The sequence below is a fragment of the Pteronotus mesoamericanus genome, unplaced genomic scaffold, assembly GCF_021234165.1.
Source record: "Pteronotus mesoamericanus isolate MK-2021 breed Mesoamerican mustached bat unplaced genomic scaffold, CSHL_Meso_final contig_657, whole genome shotgun sequence".
NCBI classification, from domain to species: Eukaryota; Metazoa; Chordata; class Mammalia; order Chiroptera; family Mormoopidae; genus Pteronotus; species Pteronotus mesoamericanus.
In genome coordinates this window covers 6,444,055-6,467,107 of record NW_026555229.1, presented here as the reverse complement: position 1 = coordinate 6,467,107, position 23,053 = coordinate 6,444,055, and the positions used below count along the sequence as shown (strand labels likewise).

Sequence of the window (23,053 nt, the reverse complement as noted above, 5' to 3'; positions counted from 1 at the left end):
ACAATTTCAGATCATACCTTTGACAACTCATTCTTCTCTTTTGCATACAAATTCTTGATAGTTTTTCAAGTAAAGACTTTTTTCTTTCTTCTGTATAAAATTTTATGAAATACAGAGAAGTAACTGTATACATCTGTGAAATGCTGCCCTCAGCTATGGAAACTGTCTGCCTGGCTCCCTTTACTGTCCAGGTCCTGAAAGACTCTTGTTCATGAATGGTCTCTTCACGGAGCAAGTCTTCCACTTGCTGGGTTTATTGTTCTGAGTGAGGGTCAAAAACTTCCTCATAGTCTCAGTCTAGTCTTGCCTTAGCTGTTGTAAATAGATCCTCATTATTTCACCTCCCTGTTTGTTTGCTGGTTTGGCATAAATTGTATTAAGTGGATAATCAGGCTCTCCAGGAATGGTAAAATTAGGGATACCCAAGATATGCACTTCTCCCTTACTTTGGCTTTTGGAATTGCATTTTTGGAGCTTCTTTAGACACTCAATGTAGTTATATATATCAGGATCCTATCAGCTTCATTCTTAATTTCATAGTGAAGAAGATATTGGCCTTGAAGTAATAGGTGGCTTCTTTTACAATATCTGTATTTTTTATTTTCCTAGGAGTGGGTCCTTTGAATTGACTTTTGATATGCAACAGTGCTAGGTTTCCAAGGAGGCTGGTGTCAGAGTCCATGAGAGAAAAGTGGTAAACAGGCATCTTGGTAGTTTCTTTGAGTTTCAGTTCGTATGACAAGAATAGGGTTAGACTATGGCACTTCGGGTGTGGTGGCTCAGGCATGTGTGGTAGGCAGATCTAAATATTAGTTAATGAGCTTTGGTTTAAGAATCAAAAGACATGAAATACATTTCTCGCTGTATTTTCAGCCACCTCCTTTTCAAAGCTTTTAAAAAGAGAACTTTATTGTTACTACATTCATTGGGAAGTTAAACCATTTCTGAATATAACTACCATAGCCCCAAGAAGTGGAGAGTAATTCAAGAAGCGGAGAGAAATACAGTCATTGATCCCAAATTTTAATTTTTAAAAAAGTGTTTAAGGAGAATCAAGATGGCGGAGGAGTGAGTGGAAGTCACACTGACCTCCTCCCAGGACCAATCTGGAATTACAATTAAATTGTGGAGAAATCACCTGGAACAAACAACTGAACAATAGTGAGGGAGGAGCCTTATAACCTCAGACAGAAAAACTAGCTTTAGCACAACCTACCTGGTAAGGAGTGTAGTAGAGACTTGAGAAGGAGGGCAGGGTGCCCACAGGCGGCAGCACCAGGATATTGAAACGGCCAGTTGGATGGATCCCCCTGAGAAGAGTGGGGTCTAAACCATAAGTGGGAATCTCCAGTCCACAGCACCAGAGCCCAAAAAGTATACCGATAACAGCCAGTTGTGAAAAGTGGCAGGGTTGCTCTCTGCCAGAGACAGGTGGCTGAAGATGCAAAGAGCCATTTAAGGGGCCAACACATAAATTTTTATCTGCAGCCGCTTACTCTGGGTTTCAGCAAAGGATGGGGCAAAGTGGGCTAGAGACGACTGAGGAGAGACTGGGGAAGGAGGCTTTGAGGAGAGAACGGAGAGAGTAGCTGGCAGGGTCCAGTGCTGACTCATTTCCCATGCGGCAGCAGCCATCTGGCTCAGGCGACCACACCCTTGAGCAGCAGCAGCAGCAGCAGTGTGAGAGGACCCAATAACCCCACCCCCAGGAGGGACTCTGCCCTGCCCTGTGGTGTGTCTAAGCTGGCCTACAGAGTGTAGAGTGACTAGATTAACAGCAGAAGGAGACAGCCACAGACAGTAGAATCCTGGAAGTCTAAAACAGATTGCCCAGGGTCACACAGGGTTAACATTTGACATCATCAGAGGCAGATCCAGAGAGGAAAAAAAACAACGGTCTCCTATCATAGAAGTTAACACCACAAAGTCAGGAAATCAAGACAGATCAATTTAAGAAGCAGAAGCAAAAGAGAAGAGTCTCAAAAAATAATGAGAAGACAAAGAGACACCCCCTAGTTGAAGGGAAAGGAGGAATCCTCACAAAGAGAACTAAGTGAAATAGAGTCAAGTAAACTATCAGATACTGAGTTCAAAATAATGGTTCTAAGGAAGCTCAATGAGCTCAGTGAGCTCAGAGAAAACTACAAAAAACTTCAGGGAAACTACAAGGAACTTACTGTAAACTATATTGGCATGAAAAAGGACATAGAAATTATCAATAAGAGACGAGAAAATGAAGAATACAATTTCTGAATTGAAGAACACAGTAGAAGGTATCAAAAGCAGGCGAGATGAAGCAGAGGATTGAATCAGCGAGCTGGAGGATTAGGTAGAAAAAAAGTTCCCAGAAAGAGCAAAAAAATGAAAGAAGACTCAAAAAGAATGAAGAGGTGTTGAGGGAAATGTAGGACAACCTAAAATGTAATAATATCTACATAATAGGGATACCAGAAGAAGAAAAGGAGGAGCAAGGGATAGAGAACCTGTTTGAAAAAATAATGATGGAAAACTTCCCTAATTGGAGGAGAGGAAAAGTCACGCAAGTCTAGGAAGCACAGAGGAATCAAATGAGTCCCACTCCGAGACACGTCATAATTAAAATGGCAAATATCAAAGACAAAGACAGAATTCTAAAGGCAGCAAGGGAGAAAGAGGTAGTAACATATAAGGGAACCCCTATACGGCTAGCAGCTGACTTCTCAACAGAAACACTACAAGCCAGAAGGGAATGGCAAGAAATACTCCAAGTCATGAAAAGCAAAGGCCTGCAACCAAGACTGCTCTACCCAGCAAAGCTCTCAATTAAAATGGAAGGCGAAATAAGGAGTTTCCCAGACAAAAGAAGGCTAAAAGAATACCCCTCCACCAAACCAGCATTGCAAAATATGCTAAAGGGACTGCTTGAAGAAGATGAAGAAAAAGAGCCTTCAAATGCCCAGTTCCTTTCACAGTCACCAATACTTGATATTACCAGTATTTTTAATACTTAATCTGATTGTGACAATAATGTGTTATTTTAATTGTTATTTTATTATTTGTTGAAACTAAACCTATTTTTGTATGTTTCTTGCCTATTTCTATTATTTTTAAAAAGCTTTAAATGACTTTGGTATTCTTTATCCATTTTTTTGGATAAAGAGTTTGTAGAATCCCCAAATGTTTGTAGAATCCCCCTCCCAAGAAAAAAAACAAAACTATTAACCCTTTTACAGATGTGTTACAAATACTTTCTTATTCTATTACTTGTCCTTTAACTGTTTTTATATGTATATTACTATATAGTCTTAAATGTTTAATATGGTCATATTGTCAATATCTTACTTTATAGCTTCTGAGTTTGAATATCTTACTTCAGGGTAGGAAAAATATTATTTTGTATTTTCTCCTAAAACTCTTTAGATTTTGCATATTGATTTTTAACTCACCTGAATATTTTTTGTATAATGTGTGAAATAAGGCTATGTATTTGTTTTATTTCAAGTAATAGTGGTCCATGCACCTTCTTTGTTGAATAAGCCTTATCTTCCCCATTGATTTGAAATACCAATTTAATCATATATTACATTGTTAGATATATACATTTGTTTCTACAATGCTCATTTTATTTCATTGGCCTTCTTGATTATTTCTGTGCTGGTGTCATGATGTTTTTATTGCTGAGACTTTATAATAGATTTAAATTTTTTACTATTTTATAATGGATCTTGGCATTTTAAACAAACAAACAAATAAAATCTACTTTAAAAAAAAAAGAAAGAAAGAAAGAAGGAACTCCTGCCTTTTGCAACAACATGGATGGAACTGGAGAATATTATGCTAAGTGAAATAAGCCCGTCTGTGAAAGACTAATAACCATATGATCTCACCTATAAGTGGAATCTATTCAACAAAATAAACTAACGAACAAAATAATCCACAGGCAAGGAAACATGGAGCAGACTGAAAGTGACCAGAGGGGATGGGGAAGGAGGACAATGGTGGAAAGAAGGAGAAGGAACTAGACAAAGAACATGAATGAAGGACATGGACAACAGAGTGGGAATTGACTGTGGGAGAGGGGGATGGGGTGGGATGGGTGGAGGAGGGCAAAGGGGGAAAAACTGAGACAACTGTAATAGAATAAACATGATTTAAAAATTATTTAACTTTATTAGGTAGTATATGAGTGAACTTTTATTGTATAACATTCAGGAATACAGAAATATATAAAGTTGAATGTGAAAGTTCTCCTTCATTTTCCCTTTGACCTCCCCATTCTTTCTCTTAGGGTAAACACCATCAGTAGTTTGAAGATCATTCTTAGTCTCTTTTTAGTACATTTAAACATACAAGCATATGTGCACACTTTAATATGAACCTCCTAATCATTTCTACATTTTAATCTTTTCATTCCTGATAGTACTGCTAGTCCAGGCTCTGGTTATCACTGTCCTTGGTTACCACAATAACCCCCGTTAGGTCTCCCTGCCTTTAGCTGTGTCCTCTTCAAAACCTTATATTTTTAAAGATTTTATTTATTTATTTTTAGAGAGGAAGGGAGGGAGAAAGAGAGGGAAAGAAACATCAGTGTGTTGTTGCCTCTCTCATGACCCCAACTGGGGACCTGGTGTGTAGCCCAGGCATGTGCCCTGACTGGGAATCAAACCAGCGACCTTTTGGTTCTCAGGCCGGCACTCAGTCCACTGAGCCACACCAGCCAGAGCCAAATCTATTTTTAAATCAGGTTATAACCCTGCTTAAAACCTTCAGTGCCATTTCATCCAGGATGCTATAGGATACAATTTAAGCCCCTTAACATAGCATATAAGCCTGTAAGACTAATTCTTTCCTTTCTGCTTTCATCTTGATCAGCTTCCTTCCTCAAACTCTGTATTCCCTCAATGCTGAACTTTAGTTTTTTTCCCACATGTTGTAATGTCTGTGTCACTTGGCTTTTTAAAAAAATCCTCAGTCAAGGATATGTTTTGATTTTAGAAAGAAAGAGAAGGAGGGGTAGAGAGAGAGACAGGCAGGCAGAGACAAAGAGAGAAACATCAGTGGAGAGAGAGAAACGTTAATCAGTTGCCTCCCGTATGTGCCCAGACTGGGGATTGAATCTGCAACCTAGGTATGTGCCTTGACTGGGAATCGAACCCGCTGCCTTTTGGTGTATGGGACAACGCTCCGACCAGCTGGCCAGGGCTGTGTCACTTTGCTTTATGTCCATAGTTTCTCTTCTCTTGAAATGTTCTCCATTCCTTCCTTTCCTCTTAGACTGGTTAGCATGTACAAATCCTTTTACTGTGGTGATTAAGAGCCTGGACCCTAGGGTTAGCATTTTGGATTATTACATTTAATTTCTTTAGAATCACAGTATTTAACTTCTGTAAACTTTTGTCATATATGAAATTGGAATAATTTCTACCTCAGAGTTATTTGAGGATTAAATGAGATAATAGATATATAAAGTACTAGCACATTGTCAGTTTAAAAAGAAAAAAAAAACAACTTGGCATCTTGTCTTTCAGTAAGACTCAACCAAGAAACTATAGATGTACCTCTCTATTGTGCACACCTCTAGTACCATAATTACTTACTGTGTTTAAACTGTTTGTGAATGGGCCTCTTTGATCAGACTTCGAACTCCTTAAAATCAAGGACTGCTATGTTTGTCTTTGTACTACTGGTACCAGGCACATAGAGAGATTTATTAAATTTTTTAAAAATATATTTATTTAGCTTTAGAGAGAGGAGAGAAGGAAAGTAGAAAGAGAGAGAGGGAAACATTGATGTAAGAGAGTAACATCAATTCGTTGCCCCCAACTGGGGACCTGGCCTGTAACCCAGGTATGTGCTCTGATTTGGAATCGAACCAGCAACCTTTCACTTTGTGGGATAATGCAACCCACTGAGCTACACCAGTCAAGGAAAGATTTAGTAAATATTTCTTGAACATATGAACAGAGTTTGAAAGAGCTATTCATTTTCAGACAATGCATTATCTTTTGCACAGGAATTTCTTATCAATATATGTATGTATCCTCTGTTCAGTTGAGAATTTTTGCCTTCCTTTCTTTTTGCAAATAATAAAGTCTTAAAATAGTAATTACATGTATGTATTTTCATCACATTTAGCTGTGATGCACAAGGTAAAAATCAACCTATTTCATATGCTTGTATTATAGAATTTGGTTTAAAGATTGTCAGTGAAAGGCCTTCATATTTATGGACTATATGAGTATTGGATTTTTAAAAAGTATTTTCCAAGAGCTATATTGATAAGGTAATGTTTGACGGTCCAATTACTTTCCCTGTACCCCCACCCTCTAAGTTACAATAGTTCTTTGAGTGCTTACATATGACAGACAACAACCCTACCAAATGTTATATATGTTCTATAGATAAACAGTCTCAGGCTTATGTTAAGTAATATATTCACGCTCCCAAAGCCAAAATGTAGAGGAGCTGGGATTTAGCTATAGTTGTTCAGTGCTCATTCTCTTTCCATTACACATACTGTTTTTCCAAATAAACTGAAAATAATTTTAGTTTGAGTTCTTAGGGTTTTTTTTTCTTTATTCCTCATCCAAGGATATGTTTATTGATTTTAGAGAGGGGTGGGGTGAGAGAGAGAGAGAGACAGACAGACAGACAGACATTGATGGGTTGCCTCTTGTACCAACCCTGATGGGGCATTGGAAGCCGCAACCTAGGTATGTGCCCTGACCTGGAATGAAACTTGCAGCCTTTTGGTATGAGATGATGCTCCAACCAAATGAACCACCTGGGCAGGGCAAGTTTATAGTTTTTAATAGTGCTTTTAGTTTCTTGATGACTAAACATTTTAATAACTCATGGAAACCTTTATGGTAAGATATTTAGGTAATATTTAAAGAGGTAAAGTTTTGCCCTGACCAGAATGGCTCAATTGGCTGGGTATCATTTTGTAAAGCAAAAGGTCTCTGGTTCGATTCCCAGTCAGGTCACGTGCCTGGGTTGTGGGTTTGGTCCTCTGTCGGGATATGTACAACGGGTCACCAATCAGAGTTTCTCTCTCACATTGATGTTTCTCTCCCTCTCTTTCTCCCTCCCTTCCTCTTCTCTAAAAATAAATAAAATCCTTTAAAAAAACACATAAAGGTTTTTTTAAATTTCAAGTTTTAATTCAAGTAGTATTTCTTTAAGGTATGTACATTTTATTTTTAATTTGAACCACCACTAGGAGGATTTATTTGTCATCTCAGTGTTCTTAGACTTTAGCACACTTGTTTATTCCTTTCCCTGTTACATAATCCCTGTGCATTATATTGGTCCGGTGGCAGGAATGTTGCAGATGTTTTTCTTTCAAACCTCAATTTGCTCTGAGGTTTAGGATTAACCTTTAGAATGTCCTGGATTTATGCCCCATGTGCCAAAGATCTGTAGATTTCTTTTTTACATGAGCAGAAATTTTCAGGCGATTGAGTAACAGATGTTTTCCTTAAAAGCAGTTAATGATCAGAAAACAAAGACCAATGTGGAAATACTTTAGGTTCCTCCTGTAATATGATCTGCACATATTTTCTTTTCTTGTAGTTCAATTCATATTGGAAGGGGGGAAATAACTGATAATTAAAACATTATATATCCTGTTGATTGTTTTTCCCCCCAGAGTAAACTGAAAATGATTTGGACTGACTACGGCCACTCCATCCAGTGAAACTCACATTGTTTGCGTACTGTTGGCAGGTCTCACTAGGGGGTAAATTTGCTTTTTCTGTGTGTTTGCCAGTAGTGATTCCAGTCTTTTTACCGGAACTTGCCACTTGGATTTTCTCCTTCCTAAACTGGCCAGTCTTAAACAGTTCAGACCATTAGTTATTTTTCATGCTCTCCAATTTGTTTTCTGTTATTCTTAGGTTTTAAAGTATTTAATAAGCTGAGGATATTGGTCACTGAGATATTGCCTGGTTAGGGTTCGGCATTGTGCCCGAGTTTGTTGGGCCTTGCATGGCCTGAGTTCTCTGTGCTTGAACAAATGAGCTACAGTTCTCAAGAGATCAGTGAAGCTTGTTTGTTGATCCTGTATTCCCATCCAGAGGAAGTAGATCTTTGAGAATGTCTAAGGAAGGGTAAGTGAGTTTATTATTCTTTTTCCCCTCATTTTTCTCAACAAAGAGGTGTTCCTAGTCCTCTGAGTAAATTGGAAGATTAATAAGCAGTGCTACCAGTCAGAGTGGAGGTAGAGGGAGAGATTGACAGAAATTTAGCTGAAAGCTTACATTGTTAGTATTTTACAGGCAATTTACTGTAAAGTTACTATTGCTATTTTGAAAAACAGCATTGAGGATGGATAATCTTAATAGGAATTTAGTGAGTTTAAACATCCTGTTTACTCTGTGGTAAAATCATTTGTTTTTTTGGTAGAAAGTATTTATGAAGATTGGAAGCAGTCAGTGGTGTCTTACCAAAGAGTTTTACAAAGAAATGAGTGAAGTTAAAAAATTCAAAGGCATTTTAAAATAAATTACACCTTTAGAAAATGGGGGGGGGGGGGGGGGGAGAAAGGAAATGGTATGAAAGCTCCAGTGAAAACAGCCTGGGATTTTGTTTCCTTCTGGCCATGGTAGGCAAAAAATAAATATTTTTGAATCTACTGTTCCTCTTTACTTCGTAAAATAGTTCTGTTACTATTATTACTTTTTACTGTTTTAATATCTTTCATGCTTCAGAATTGGAATTGTTACTGATTTTCTTTTGGAATAGATGACATGTAAGTTAATATCTGCATACTGTTGATTATCTCATTTTTAGCCTTCAAGCATAACTAGACCTCTAGACCTTTAGAGGCATTTCTTGTGATTAAATAAGACATAGATCACTCCAAAACAGTCTTTAAAAATTCAGTAAATTTTTGATTTTGTTGGAGCTCTTAATATTTTCTCATTATTTGTTCTGTTAAAAATTTTGAAGTAGTTTCAGAGCATTACGCTGATAATTTATTTTAATCTAATTATATATTAATTATGAGCAAAATAAAATTGACCTGCTTTACTGCTTTTTTTAAACCTAATTATTGGATTAAAAAAAAACTGGTACAAATCTGCAGTTGTTAAACAATTTTTATGATAAATGTTATGGATGCTGGTATATTTGTTAGTCTTGTAAATGGCTGTTTACAAAGCTAGTTTATAGATTTAAGAACTATTTCTAGGTGCATTCAAAATTCTTGGGAAGTAATTAGTACTAATTTTTCCCCTATAGTAAAGCATATGTTAGAATTGGAGATACAACCCCCCTCCTAGAAGGACACTGTAAGGGCTGATATATTCTTTTAGGTTTATTTCTAGGGGTCCCTAGGGCAATTCCTTTGCTATCTGAATAGGTAATGAACCAAGTGCATTTGAAATGCATGGATCATATAAATGAAATGAGTTGGCTTCTATTAGCCTTTGTTATCTTTAGAAATAAGTGGATACATTTTGTATCTTGGGATGAAAAGAATTCTTATATTTATAAATTCTGCATATATGATATTTTGACATGTAATACAGTCTGTCACTTGATGCCTATGAAATATTTCCCTAATATTGATAGGAAAAGATTGTTAAAAGAGTTAAGTCACCAAAAATTATACTTGAGCCTTATTTAAATGTATGGTAATTGAGACAGTGTGGTATTAGTATAAGGATAGACTTACGTAGATTATGAAACCTAATAGGGAGTTTGTAGATCCACACATACTGATTTTCAGCAAGGAGGCCAAAGTAATTTCATAGAGAAACAATATAAACCTTGAACCATATAAAAATAATGCTTAATGGAGTATAGACTTCAATATAAAAGTTAAAAGTAATGTGTAGGCAGAAATCTTTGTGCCTTTGAATTAGGTAAAAATTTATTGGATAAAACACATAAAAACATGAAAGACAAAATTGATAAATTGGGCTTGATTAAAAATTAAAAGTAAACTGGTTTTTGAAGAACACTATTAATAAAACTGGGAGAAAATATTCTTAATACATATATACCTAATAAAAGACTTATATTAAAAATATATTAAGAATTTTTACAATACAACAATAAAGCAAACAACCCTGTTTAAAAATGGGCAAAAGATTTGAATAGATACCTCAGATGCAGAAAAGGTATGGCCAATGAGCACTTGAAATGATGCTCTACATCATTAATCACTAGGGAAACATATATTTAAACCTCAGTGAGATAACCACTGCACTTGCTAGAGTGACTAAATTAACTAACTAGAACAGGGATTTTCAGCCTTTTTCATCTCGTGGCACACATAAATTAATTACTAAAATTCTGCAGCACACCAAAAACCATATTTTTTTCCAATCTGACAAAAAATAGGTATAATTTTGATTCAGTCACACTGGACGTCTATTGTGTTGGCTGTTGTAATTTTTAAATTTGACAGTCTAAGGGAAAAGAGGTCAGTGCCTCTGACTAAATAGTATTGCATGTTTTAAAAATTCTTGTGGCACACTGGTTGAAAATGCTGAACTAGAATGATTAAAATGAAAACCACTGATCACGTGGAGCAACTGGAACTCTCATGCATTGCTGATGAGAATGCAAAATAGAAAACAGTTTTTAAAAGTTTTACCTTAAGACCTAGCAATTTCATTTTTAGGTATTTATCCAAGAGAAATGAAAGCATGTGTCTATACAGGTTTGTCCATGACTGTTCGTTGCAGCATTATTTATAATAGTCAATTATTTATAGTAGACAATCCAAAATACCCATTAACTGAATGGATAAACAAATTGTAGTATATCCATACAGTGGAATACCACTTAGGTATAAACGAACTAATTGTGGTACATGTAACAACAGGAATGAATCTCAGAAATACTGTGCTAAAAAAGGTGCAAACATCAACTACAATGCTATTTGATTTCATTTATAAGAAACCTGTAGGGAACTTCTGGTCAAGATGGCAGTGTAGGCAGACATGGCTCGCCTCTTTGCACAACCACATCACAATTACAGCTAAAATACAGAACCACCATCACTCAGAGCCATCAATAATCGAGTTGAATGGAAGTCTGACAACAACGGAATTAAAGAAACCACAGCCATCCAGATTGATAGGAGGGGTTCAGACTCAGAACAGGCTGGTCTCTCACCCATGGGTGGTGGATAAAAATGTGGAAGGGATTTCTAAGGAGTGAGGAGTCCCAGCCCTACACCAGTCCCTCCAACACAGGGTTCCAGTTCAAGGAAGATAAGTCCCTACAACCTCTGGCTGCAAAAACCAGCAGGGTTGAGTTGGTAGAAGAAACTGCTGGAGCCCCAAGCAGTTTCTTAAAGAACCCACACATGGAATCACCTATTCAGGCTTACTCCCTCTGAATTCCAGCACCAGGGTAGCAGCTTGAAAGGCACCAGTGGCATAAAAGGAGGAACTGTATTGTCTGGCATCAAAGTGAGAAGAGGTCATTGTCCCTATGTTAAACCCTCCCCGCACAGAGCTGGCAAGCTGGTGTCCTATCTGAGACTCCCATCAACCTGGCTAACACTGTTTGACCTGCCTTGGAGATCTCCAGAGATTCTGCCCCACCCAATTTACAGGCCCACCCGAGCTCCTTTTCCCTGTGAATAGCTAGTCTTGGCTCATACTTCACAACTTCCTAAATCCTCTCAAAGAAGCAGCAGTTCACCTCAGTGAGTCCCAGGCCCAGCACTAGCAGCAGCCATCTTAGATTGCTTTATAGCTCAGGCAAGGTGGCCCTGGGCAAAACACAAGTGGGGGCTGACCTTGACCTGCACCATCCAAGAAACCACAGGGCTAGCACACTCAGTGGACAGGTACAGACCATGTAGGAGCACCATCACCCTGCCCCTGCACGGCTGATTCTCCATGGGGGGTAGAAGTTGGTAGTCAGTGGCCACAGCCAGTTCTTGCAGCTGACTGCCTGGGTAAATCCCTTCCATACGTCTACCAACAGCAGCCAAGGCTCAACTTCAAGAGGAGGGTGTACTTAGCCCACACAAAGAGTGCACCTCAAGTACCCAGCTTGGGTGATAGGGGAGGCTGTGCCACTGGATCGTACAGGACACCTACTACATTAGGCCACACTACCAAGACAGAGAGTCAAAGCAGCTCTACCTAATACATAGAAACAAACACAGGGAGGCAGTCAAAGTGAGGAGGCAGAGAAACATGGCTCAAATGAAAGGATAGAGCAAAAATCCAGAAAAAGAATTAAACAAAGTGGAGATAAGCAATCTATCAGATGCAGAATTTGAACCACTGGTTATAAGGATGCTCAGGGAACTTAGTGAGGACCTTAACAGCATAAAACAGATCCAGTCAGAAACAAAGGATACACTAATTGAAATAAGAACAATTTACAGGGAAACAACAGTAGAGTGGCTGAAGCCAAGAATCAAATCAATGATTTGGAACATAAGGAAGCAAAAAACAACAAATCAGAGTAACAAGAAGAAAAAATAATCCAAAAAAAAAAATGAGGTTAGTATAAGTAGCTTCTGGGGCAACTTCAAGAGATCCAACATTCATATCATAGGGGTTCCAGAAGGAAAAGAGAAAGAACAAGAAATTGGAAATCTATTTGAAAAAATAATGAAAGAAAATGTCTCTGATTTGATTAATGAAATAGACATGCAAGTCCAGGAAGCACAGAGTCTCAAACAAGATGGACCCAAAGAGGCCCACTCCAAGACACATCATAACTAAAATGCCAGAGGTTACAGATAAAGAGAGAATCTTAAAAGCAGCAAGAGAAAAGAAATTAGTTACTTACAGGGGAGTTCTCATAAGACAGTCAGCTGATTTCTCAAACTTTGTAGGCTAGAAGGGATGTGCAAAACATTCAAAGAGATGAAAAGCAAGGACCTACAATCAAGGTTATTCTACCCAGCAAACCTATCATTTAGACTCGGAGGACAGATAAAGAACTTTCCAGACAAGAAAAAACTAAAGGAGTTCTTCATCACTAAACCATTATGATATGAAATGTAAAAGGGACTTATTTAAGAAAAAGATCAAAACTGAACAATAAAATGTCAATAGATACATATCTACCAACAGTTGAATCTAAAAAACAAACTAAGCAAACAAGAACAGAGACAGAATAATGGATATGGAGAGCATTTTGATGGTTGCGAGATGGAAGGTGGGGGAGTGTAGAGGAGTGGGCGAAAAGGTGACGAGATTAAGAAGTACAAATAGGTAGTTACAGAATAGCCGTGGGGATGTAAAGTACAGTGTAGGAAATGGAGTAGCCAAAAAACTTATAGGCATGACCCATGGGTCTGAGCAATCATGTGGGGATTGCCTGAGGGTGTGGGGTGTGCTTGGTGGAGGGGAGTAAAGAGGGAAGAATTGGGACAACTGCAATAGCATAATCAATTAAATATAATTTTTAAAAAAGCACAGGCTGATATTATTGTGGCATAAATGTGTTGTTCTTGATGTTCCTTAGAGAAAATATTAAATCAGTTTAATAAGCAGTTACTGACTGGGATTTATGAAAACAAACACTAATGCTACTAAAATACTTGCTTTTATAATCTAGTCAAAATTTCTTGCCATGTCTACATATCCATAGTATTTGAACTTCCAATTTTTAGGACTCCATGTCATAAATTAGAAAGTTCTTACCTGTATTTTTTAGATCTAAGCATATTTTTTACTGAAGGATAGAGACACAAAGGCAGACTATCTTGCCATTGAGTTTTTAAAATAACAGCTTAATTGAGATATACTTTACGTACCACTCAATTCACCTTTTTTTAAAGTGTACATTTTAGTGGTTTTAATATATTTAGAACATTTTGATTACCCCCCAAAATGCCCCATTTCCTCCTCTTCAAAACCTCTGGCAACCACTAACATAGTAATTTTTTATTAAAAACATTTTTAGTGTAAGATTAATTTTTAGCAAATACTGTGTTTGCTTTTTACAAGGCCCTGTGCTAGGTATTGAATTAGATCTTTTTGAAATCTTTGGATGTTCTAAATGAAAGTTACTGTGGGCACATATGTTTCTATCTCTTTTTTACTTTTTTTCCTAAATTAGTTTTCTGATTTTTGTTTCTCATCATTTTTCTATTTTCTTTCAGGAAAACCTCTAATTTATTCTCTGGGCCAGTGATTTTCAACCTTTTTCATCTCATGGTCTGCATAAAATAATTACTAAAATTCTGTAGCACATCAAAAAATGTATTTTTTGTTGATCTGACCAAAAAAACCGGTAAAATTTTGATTCATTCACACTGGATGGCTATTGTTGTATTGGATGTTGTAATTTTTTAATTTGACAGTCTAAGGGAAAAGAGGTCAGTGCCTCTGACTAAATAGGTATTAAATGTTTTGAAAATTCTTGAGGCAAACATTGAAAGTTGCTGCTCTTGGCTGATCTATATTTTTTATAATTTTGTATACTTTAATAATAACTTTCATTCTCTTAAAATAGCTTTATGATCACTGATACTTTGTTCTAATGAATGGAAAAGGGAAGCATTAAGCCAGTTTTGTGCAGTGCAGGGCCTCAAAGTTTATAATACAGTAAAGAATATAACTACATACATATTTAATGTATGACAAAATGTAGTAAATGCCAAAATAAAGGATTTTGCATATTCAGACCTCTTACATAGATCACTACTTTGTAGAATTTAATTGTTGGTGAAATATCTTTAATTAAATAGAAAAGTAATCTGAAACCCAGAGACATCACTATCACATAGTTCTGTGGCACAGCCAGAGCAGTTTTTTGAAGAAATCACTTGAGATTGCTGGGTTTTGAAAAATAAGAACTGAGAAAGACATTTCAGGCATAAGGAATAGCATAAACAAAGCGTCAGTGTACCTTTAGGAAATAGCATGTAGTTCATTTTGAATATTAGAGCAAAAGGTGCATGATGTGGAGATTGTGAGATAAAACTGATTTTGGAAAGATGGTGAAAGGCTTTGAAGTCCTTAAAGATATAAAAGTTTGTAACTTATTAGTAGGATACGTACCGAGAGATGCCTGGTGTTTATTAAGTAGGAGAGCAGCATGAATGGAACTGTGCTTTAGGACAGCGGTTCTCAAACTATGGTGGAAGACCAGATTTTAAAAAAAAATTCCAATTTGTTTCAAATAAGTACACTTATAAAATGTAATAACAATGAAATACTAGAAAATGAAGAGACAAAATGTACATCTACATTTTTTGTTACACATTTAACAAACAAAATTTTTTGGTCAAATTGTTAAAAAGTTTTTAAATACTTGCAGTTTTTATATGTATGAGGTCATGGATTAGTAACAGCTGTTCACAGACCAGGGTTGGCCAGTGGACCATGCTTGGAATATTGCTACTTCAAAGCAACTAATTTGGCATTCAGAATAATGGGGAGATGATTGCTAAATAGTGAGTTAATGAGGATTTGGACAGGTTGTTAGCAGTGTGAATTGAATGAAAGATACAGATTCCAGACACATTTGGAAATTTAAACAATGTCATGTGAGATGATTGAGATGATGTGGATTTAAAGGGTGAGGAAAGAATAAAAAGATATTAACTAGATTTCAGGTTTAAGTGGGAAAATTAGAGTCCCAATAGCAGAAATAGGAACTAGTTTGGGGAGAAAATGCTAAATTAAGGTTTCAACAAAAATTTACATTATAACATTTTTATTCTGTCAAGGTAAACACAAGCAAAAAGAGATACATTTTGCACTCTGAAAAAATCACTTGTAACTTTTTCTTTTCTTTGATTGTAACAAACTTTGAGTATATAATTAATTACACAAACCCATAACCAAAACATGCCCAAGAAAATTTTATACTTGTATCCCTAGTCTCATTTGTTGTTGCAGTAACTGCTGTTGGGCGATTGGCCAGGAAATTGTGACTCCTAGGCAGTTGGAGGAGTTAGGGATACGGTTCACCATTGCCAAAGAAATTCTATTCCAAATGGATTTGTGTGGAGCAACAGTGATATCCAATGACAAGTTAAATTAGACACAGAGGTGTTTTCTCCAACACTGTCCCAGAAGATACATGCTGTTGAGGGTCTGGTTCAGACTATAAAAAGTCCTTGAAGTTAGGTTTAAATCATAAAAAAGAAATCATACCAGGGACTTGAAGAAGAATTTTGTTATGTGACTTCAAGAACTAGTTGACTCAGATAGTTTCACACTTTGCAAAACGGCTACCAGTGACAGATGAGGTAATACTGCTTTGAATTATCAGTTAAATCTCAAAACCATTGAGTTTGCTATTTACAGAATTTCAAATTTAGTAATTTGCATGTTCATGGTCCTTAGATGTAAGAATATTAGATCCCTCTTAATGCACATTATATTAACAGTCTCATTTTTATGGTTAATATTTATGTTTGTTCGTATAGAATTTCTCCAGATTTCATGTCTTACTACAGTGGGATATGGTAGTGAAAGCTATTACATTTGTCTTTATGTTGAAATCTGTGCCTGGTTTCATAGTGTTCCTCTGTCTGTCTCTTAAAGATTGTTTCTCTTGTTAATGCTTAAAGCTGTATCTTGCAAATGACTTAGTGTGTTTGGAGGAATTTCTGGCTGTTAATTGTGTTTTAAGGTTGGATGCTTTAGTTCAGTCATGCTTCTTAGGGTGACAACGTTGTATTTTACACAGCAAGCTTTGGAAAGTTATATTCAAAAATATATTCAGGCTGTTAAAGATAGAAGGTGGAGTATGTTTCACTGGTTAAAAATTTAGAAAAGTGACATAAGGAAATGGGCATTGGCAAAGGTACAGTCAAGATCCTAGAATCAGTAGAAATTTTTGGATTCCCCAAGGCAGGTATCTTTTTGTTTTAAATGTGTGGTGGGACAGTGAACCAGTCTTTAGTACTCAATACTTTCTTTTGTTACAACAGGATTAGTTTCCCTTGAAGACTGTATCCTGGAGACATGCATGGTATTTCTGGCTCAAGGCTATTTCTCTGCTGAAGTCAGTGCATACTTTCAGCATTTGGATGTTTATTATATTTGTAAATTTTAACATTAACAGTATTATTGCAGTTACCTGCCATATAGTTGTTTCATTTTGTCATTACAGCTTTTCTTGTGCACTTCAGATATTTGCACATGAATTAGATTGAATTCCCTATTGCACCTTCCTCCCATGTTTTGAGGCATAAATTAGGGAAAGAACAGGAGAGATGAGAATATAGGTGAGGTTTTTTCTTTTGGTTTCATAATAGAAATGAATTAGAAGGGGAGATAGGAATGATTGTTTCTGTTTTAAGTTCAGAAATTGCTTTTGTGGGTAGGGGTTCTTATTTGAATGAAAATGAAAAGATAAAGGATATTAGGTAAGAGATCATCATAGGAAAATGTCTTATTTCCTAATTTAGGTATTGAGAAAGTCTTTCCTTGCTTTAACTACTCCGTGAAGGACAGCTTGTAGAATATTTGTCCCAAAATGTTACCTGCTTTGCAGGCATTTAACAAATGCATTGATTGAATAAAGTGACTAGTCAAGAGGAAAGAGTATGATTTTTAGATATTTAGGAGTGATTGTTTTTATAAAAAACAACAGATTTTTGTTACTGATATACAGGTAGTTTCTTTCTACCTTCAGCACTGATTGATATTAGCCAAATCTCTTTTCCATGATTTTCACCATTCCAGAAACCAGCTCACAGCATTCTTCTACCAGAAACAAAGCTGTTTATTTTATTATGTGGTCCTACATATCTGTCCCAGATTGTATCACAAGGAAGAAAAATCTTCCCAGTCATTCCTGCCTGAATTCCCACAGAATATTTTAGGCACGTCAGCTGTTTGGGCTCTGAGCAAGGATTTGATCCAGTTGGCCCTCTAGCCTGAATTGAAAGTGTATTTGAAAAGCCTAGGCTTCAGTGGTAACATTGTTTCCAGAGTTAGAAACATTACTTTGTTTCTTTTACCCCTATTGTGACTGCAAAAAGATTTATGTAACTGGGAGAAATGATAATAAAGTAGACATATATTTAGAGTAGTGGTATGCTTAAGAAAGGTTTGGGTGGGTGTCATGTATTTTCTAGTTTCCTGTATTTTTCAACTATCTGTTACTCTAGCAATTTTCAAGCCATGGGCCACAAGTATTTTTAAAACCTGCAATACCTGACTATTTAGTCAGGAGCACTTACCTCTTTTCCCTGAGATTGTCAAATTAAAAAATGGCCACAGCCAACACAATAGCTGTCTGGTGTGATTCAGTCAGAATTATAACTTTTTTTTTTGTCAGATTGGCAAAAAAATATATTTACTGATGTGCTGCCAAATTTTAGTAATTATTTTATGGATACCATGAGATGAAAAGGTAAAAATCACTGTGTTACTTTCTTTTTTTCCTTTCCTCCACCTTTAACCTAAGACAAAGTAAATATTGATTTTCCAGAAGACTAGGTTTTTTGGGGGAAAGAAAATATAAATATTTTATATAACATCTCTCTCAGGAATTAAGAGTTTTATAGAGCTAATCTAGTGTGCATAGTAAACTGTGAAATAAGTAATGATTTTTATATTTTTCAGAAAAGTTCTGAATTCAAGGGCCAACTGGTTTTAAGTTCTTCATTCAAGTACTTTTAAGTTAATGTTTGATTGTCTGCATTTAAAATTGGTGCATACATTTTAAAATGAGAGGAAATATTTTCTATTAAAATTTAAAATAGTAATATATGTGTTGGTGACAAGTTAAAAATAAAGTCAATACCTAGATCAGCAGTTTCTAAACTCTCGAGTATTTCATCAGTTAAAATGGGTAACATTCATTCCTGTACGTATTTACTTAAAATTTATACTACCATCTTTATTTGTAGTAGAAAACATATGCAAATTAGACATTTTAAAATGATGCAATAAATATAAGTAGAAGATCTAATACTTACTTTTTGTACCCCAGTAGAGTCTTCTGCATCCCCTGGTATAGTTAACTCTTCTTTGGACACCATTGACCTAGACATTAATGGGGGAGACCAGCCCAGACATCTTTATTTTAACAGGTTTCCTAGGTGATTTAAAGCATTCTCATTTCTCACAGTCACTTAAGGAATAAAGCAAAAAAAAAAAAGATTTGTTAGTAAGCATAAATCATTCAGTGATTTTGGCTACAAAGCTAGGGTTCAGTGGAAAGGGTATACTTATTTTCAGAAATGATTGAAATTTACCTCTAACACTATCATGATGATGATATACAGTACTATTATATTTATAGTTTTCTCTGTCGTCATAGGGACCTTTATGAAATTTGAATCATTATTTCATTTCTTCAGATTCTGATAATTTGTTCTTGCCTGCAGGATAATGTCCATTCTCTGATAGTATGAAAAATCTTCATGATTTTGACACCTGTTAACCTTTTTAGCCTCATAGGTTTTTAAAAAATGTATATTTTACTGATTATGCTATTACAGTTGTCCCGATTTTTCTTTTGCTCCCCCCTCCACCCAGTACCCCCATTCCCTCCAGCAATCCCTTCCCTTACTTCATACCCATGGATCATGCATATAAGTTCTTTGGCTACTCCATTTCCTATACATTTCTTAATATCCCCCTGTCTATTTTGTACCTAATTCCTGTACCTTTCCCCCCATACTCTCCCGTCCCACTTCCAGCTGATGACCCTCCAAATGATCTCCATATCTATGATTCTGTTCCTGTTCTGCTTGTTTGCTTAGTTTGTTTTTTAGATTCAGTTGTTGATGCTTGTGAGTTTGTTGCCATTTTAATGTTCATAGTTTGGATCTTCTTTTTCTTAAATATGTCCCTTTAACATTTCATATAATAGTGGCTTGGTGATGATGAACTTCTTTAGTTTTACCTTGTCTGGGAAGCACTTTATCTGTCCTTCACTTGCTTTGCTGGATAGAGTAATCTAGGTTGTAGGTCCTTGTTTTTCATGACTTTGAATACTTCTTGCCAGCCCCTTCTAGCCTGTAAAGTATCTTTTGAGAAATCAGTTTACAGTGCTATGGGAACTCCTTTGTATGAAACTCTCTGCTTTTCTCTTATTGCTTTAAAGATTCTCTTTTTAACCTTTGGCATTTTAATTATAATGTGTCTTGGTGTGGCCCTCTTTGGGTCCAACTTGTTTGGGACTTTGTGTGCTACCTGGTCGTGTGTGTATTTCCTTCATCAAATTAGATACATTTTCTTTAATTATTTTTTCAAATAAGTTTTCAATTTCTTGCTCTTCCTCTTCTCCTTCTGACACCCCTATGATTTTGATGTTGGTACATTTGGAGATATACCAGAGGCTCCTTATTCTATTCTTTTTCTTGAATTCTTTTTCTTCTTACTGTTCTAATTAACTGCTTTTTTGTTCATTATGTTCCAAATCATTGATTTGAATCTGGGCTTCATCTCCTCCACTGTTGGTCCCCTGTGGATTTTTCTTTATTTCACTTAATGCAATCTTTGTTTCTGCCTTGGTCTCTTTTATGCTGCTGCAGTTCCCAATAATTTCTTTTAGTATCTTGATAACCAGTGTTTTGAACTCTGCATCTGATAGGTTGCTATTAGTCATGTCGTTTAGTTCTTTTCCTGAAGTTTTGTTCTATTCTTTCATTTAGGCCATATTTCTTTGTCTCCTCAATTGGGCAGCCTCCCTGTTTGTTTCTGTGTATGAGAAGAGCTGCTTGGACTCCCTTGTCTTTATAGTGTGGCCTATTGTAGGAAAGGCACCTGTAAATTGTGTGGGGGCAGAGTCTTAGGTAGTTGCCAGAGCAGGGCAACTGGTTTCATAGCTTTGTGCCTTTTTGTGGGGGAGGGCTCAGAGTGGGGACAGTGCCGCTGCCTGGCCTCTGGAGATTGCCAGAGAGGAAGCTGTCTCCCTGGCACTTAACCCCCTTGCTTGTCATTTCAGTCTCCTCCCTTTACCCCATATGCCACTTGTGCCCTTCCAGCTGTTGCCCTCGTGCTCAGTCTCTGGGTGGGGGGTGGGTCTGTGTGAGTCCTAAGTCCTTTGTGGGCCCTTTAAGAGAGGTCTCTTGAGAATCCTGCAGTTTCTTCCATTGCCCCTACCCCCGCAGGTTTTTGCTGCCAGAAGTTATGGGAACTTATCTTCCTGGTGCTGGAACCCTGGGCTGTGTGGTCTGGTCTGGGGCTGGGATCACTCGCTCCCAAGGTATCCCTCCCGACTTTTATCCACCACACAGGAATGTGGGACCACCTGTTCCGCTGCCTCTCTGCGTCTCTTAGCATCTCTGCCCCTCCTACCCATCCGGGTGAATGTGGCTTCTTTAAATCCTTAATTGTCAGATTTCTATACAGCTCAATTTTCTGATGAATCTGGATGAAATTTGTTTTGTAGTCTAGTTGTAATTTTCTCTGAAGTTGTGCGCGGAGGTGAATTGTGTTTACTTACATCTGTATCTTGGCTAGAAGTCCTGTACGTAGTTTTTATTGCCCCTTTCCTCCACCCCTCTTCGTCTAGAAAACCTTCTTTTGCAAAAACAAAACCAAAGGAAACTCCTCAGTTTCAGCCACAATAAATATACAGTTCACTCTAGATCTTGCCCTTGCTTGGCTATTCTGCCTGGATTGCCTTTGTTGCTTTGTTTTACTGAAAAACTTCTAGTCATTGTTTAAGATTAAGCTCAGACATCTCTTCTGGTCTTTAAAGAACTGGTGCTCTCGCCTCCATAATATTTTGTAGCATTTACTGAATTGCTATAATTATTTGCTTTAAGTCCCTCTCTTGCTAGGCGGAGTTTCTCAAGGGTAGAGATTCGAAGTTAAAACAGTTTAAGTGCCATGAGGGCAGGTACTCACTGCCATAGCATAGTTCCTGACATTTAGTAGGCACTCAATAAGTATTTTTTAAAACTATTTTATTTATTTTTAGAGAGAGGGGAAAGGAGAAAGAAAGAGAGGGAGAGAAACATTGACATGCTAGAGAAACATCAATTGGTTGTGGTTGCCTCTTGCACACCCCCAACTGGTGACTTGGTCTGCAACCCAGGAATGTGACTGGGAATCAAATTGGCGACCTTTTGGTCCCCAGGTGCTGGCTCAGTCCTCTGAGCCACGCCAACCATGGCTCAATAAATATTAATATTTGTGGAATGAATCTATATTTTTGTCTTTAGTATGTGGCACCTGGTAGGTTTATATGAACCTTTGTTTATTAAATAAATTACATATGGATGAGTGAATGAACTATAAAATCTCAGAAATAAACTTATTTAATGGGATTATATTTAGAAAAAGAGAGCTAATTCTCTGAAGTTTTGACTACATGGCATTGTTAATACCAAAACACAAGAAAATCCACATATTTTCATATAATACCTGATTTTACTGAAGGTATGCAAAAGACTTGAATAATTTTATTATGACTTTTCATATTAGTATTTCAATGAGAATCTATAGAAAGACAGCCAAATAATTCTATTAAACTTAATAATTTTTTTTTTCTTTCAGTGTTAATTGAGATATTTTTTACTCCTTTCTTCAGGGTGTTTGTGAACCGAAGTTTAGCCATGGAGAAAATAAAGTGTTTTGGTTTCGATATGGATTATACACTGGCTGGTGAGTAGCACTTTTTGATTGCTTAAGATTGCTTTGGATATATTATATTATAGTGGGTCTGCAGTAGGCAATTCAGTAAATACTTGTTGATTTAATTGTATATTAGCTGCCAGAGGGTATTATTATCAAGCTGTTTCTGTTAAGAGTTGAGAGTATTGAAATTATCAGATATCTCTGACATTTAGTTTGTACAGATAGGTAGAACAGGTGCTAAATTACTGAATTGTAGAGAACCTGGTAAGAAACGATATGGTGAAATTGTATATTTGTGTATATTTGGGCACTTTTAGCTTTTAAGTTCTTCAAGGATGGAATTTTGTATCTCTCACTCTACCACAAGGTAAACTTTCATCAGTTAATTTTAATGTTATCTTTAAGACAAATGGAAAATGTGCTCAGTTTTCATTGAAATGATTGCACACATACTATATAAAGACTTTTTAAAAACTAGAGCTATTAGCTTTGTTCTGTTTCAGATAGACCTTAAACACTAGCACTGTGCTGTTTTTTCCTTTCTATGTCTGAGATATATTTGAGATCATCAATGTATTAGTCAA

At 36.5% G+C, this 23,053-nt stretch overlaps 1 protein-coding gene and 1 pseudogene across 4 annotated transcripts in view; one reads left to right on the top strand and one right to left on the bottom strand.

Annotated features, from left to right (window-relative positions):
- The window catches only part of NT5C2 (5'-nucleotidase, cytosolic II), a 105,967-nt gene that overhangs the window by 41,259 nt on the left and 41,655 nt on the right, over nucleotides 1-23,053 (top strand). For 3 of the 4 annotated variants that reach the window (XM_054581448.1, XM_054581445.1, XM_054581446.1), the window contains exon 3: nucleotides 22,423-22,496. In XM_054581448.1, coding sequence (XP_054437423.1) covers nucleotides 22,423-22,496 — 74 coding nt within the window. Of the gene's footprint in view, nucleotides 1-7,795; nucleotides 8,091-22,422; nucleotides 22,497-23,053 lie in introns of those variants that run through there. The other variant, XM_054581447.1, reaches the window with a different exon arrangement.
- Nucleotides 181-706, bottom strand: LOC129077155 (actin-related protein 2/3 complex subunit 3-like; annotated as a pseudogene).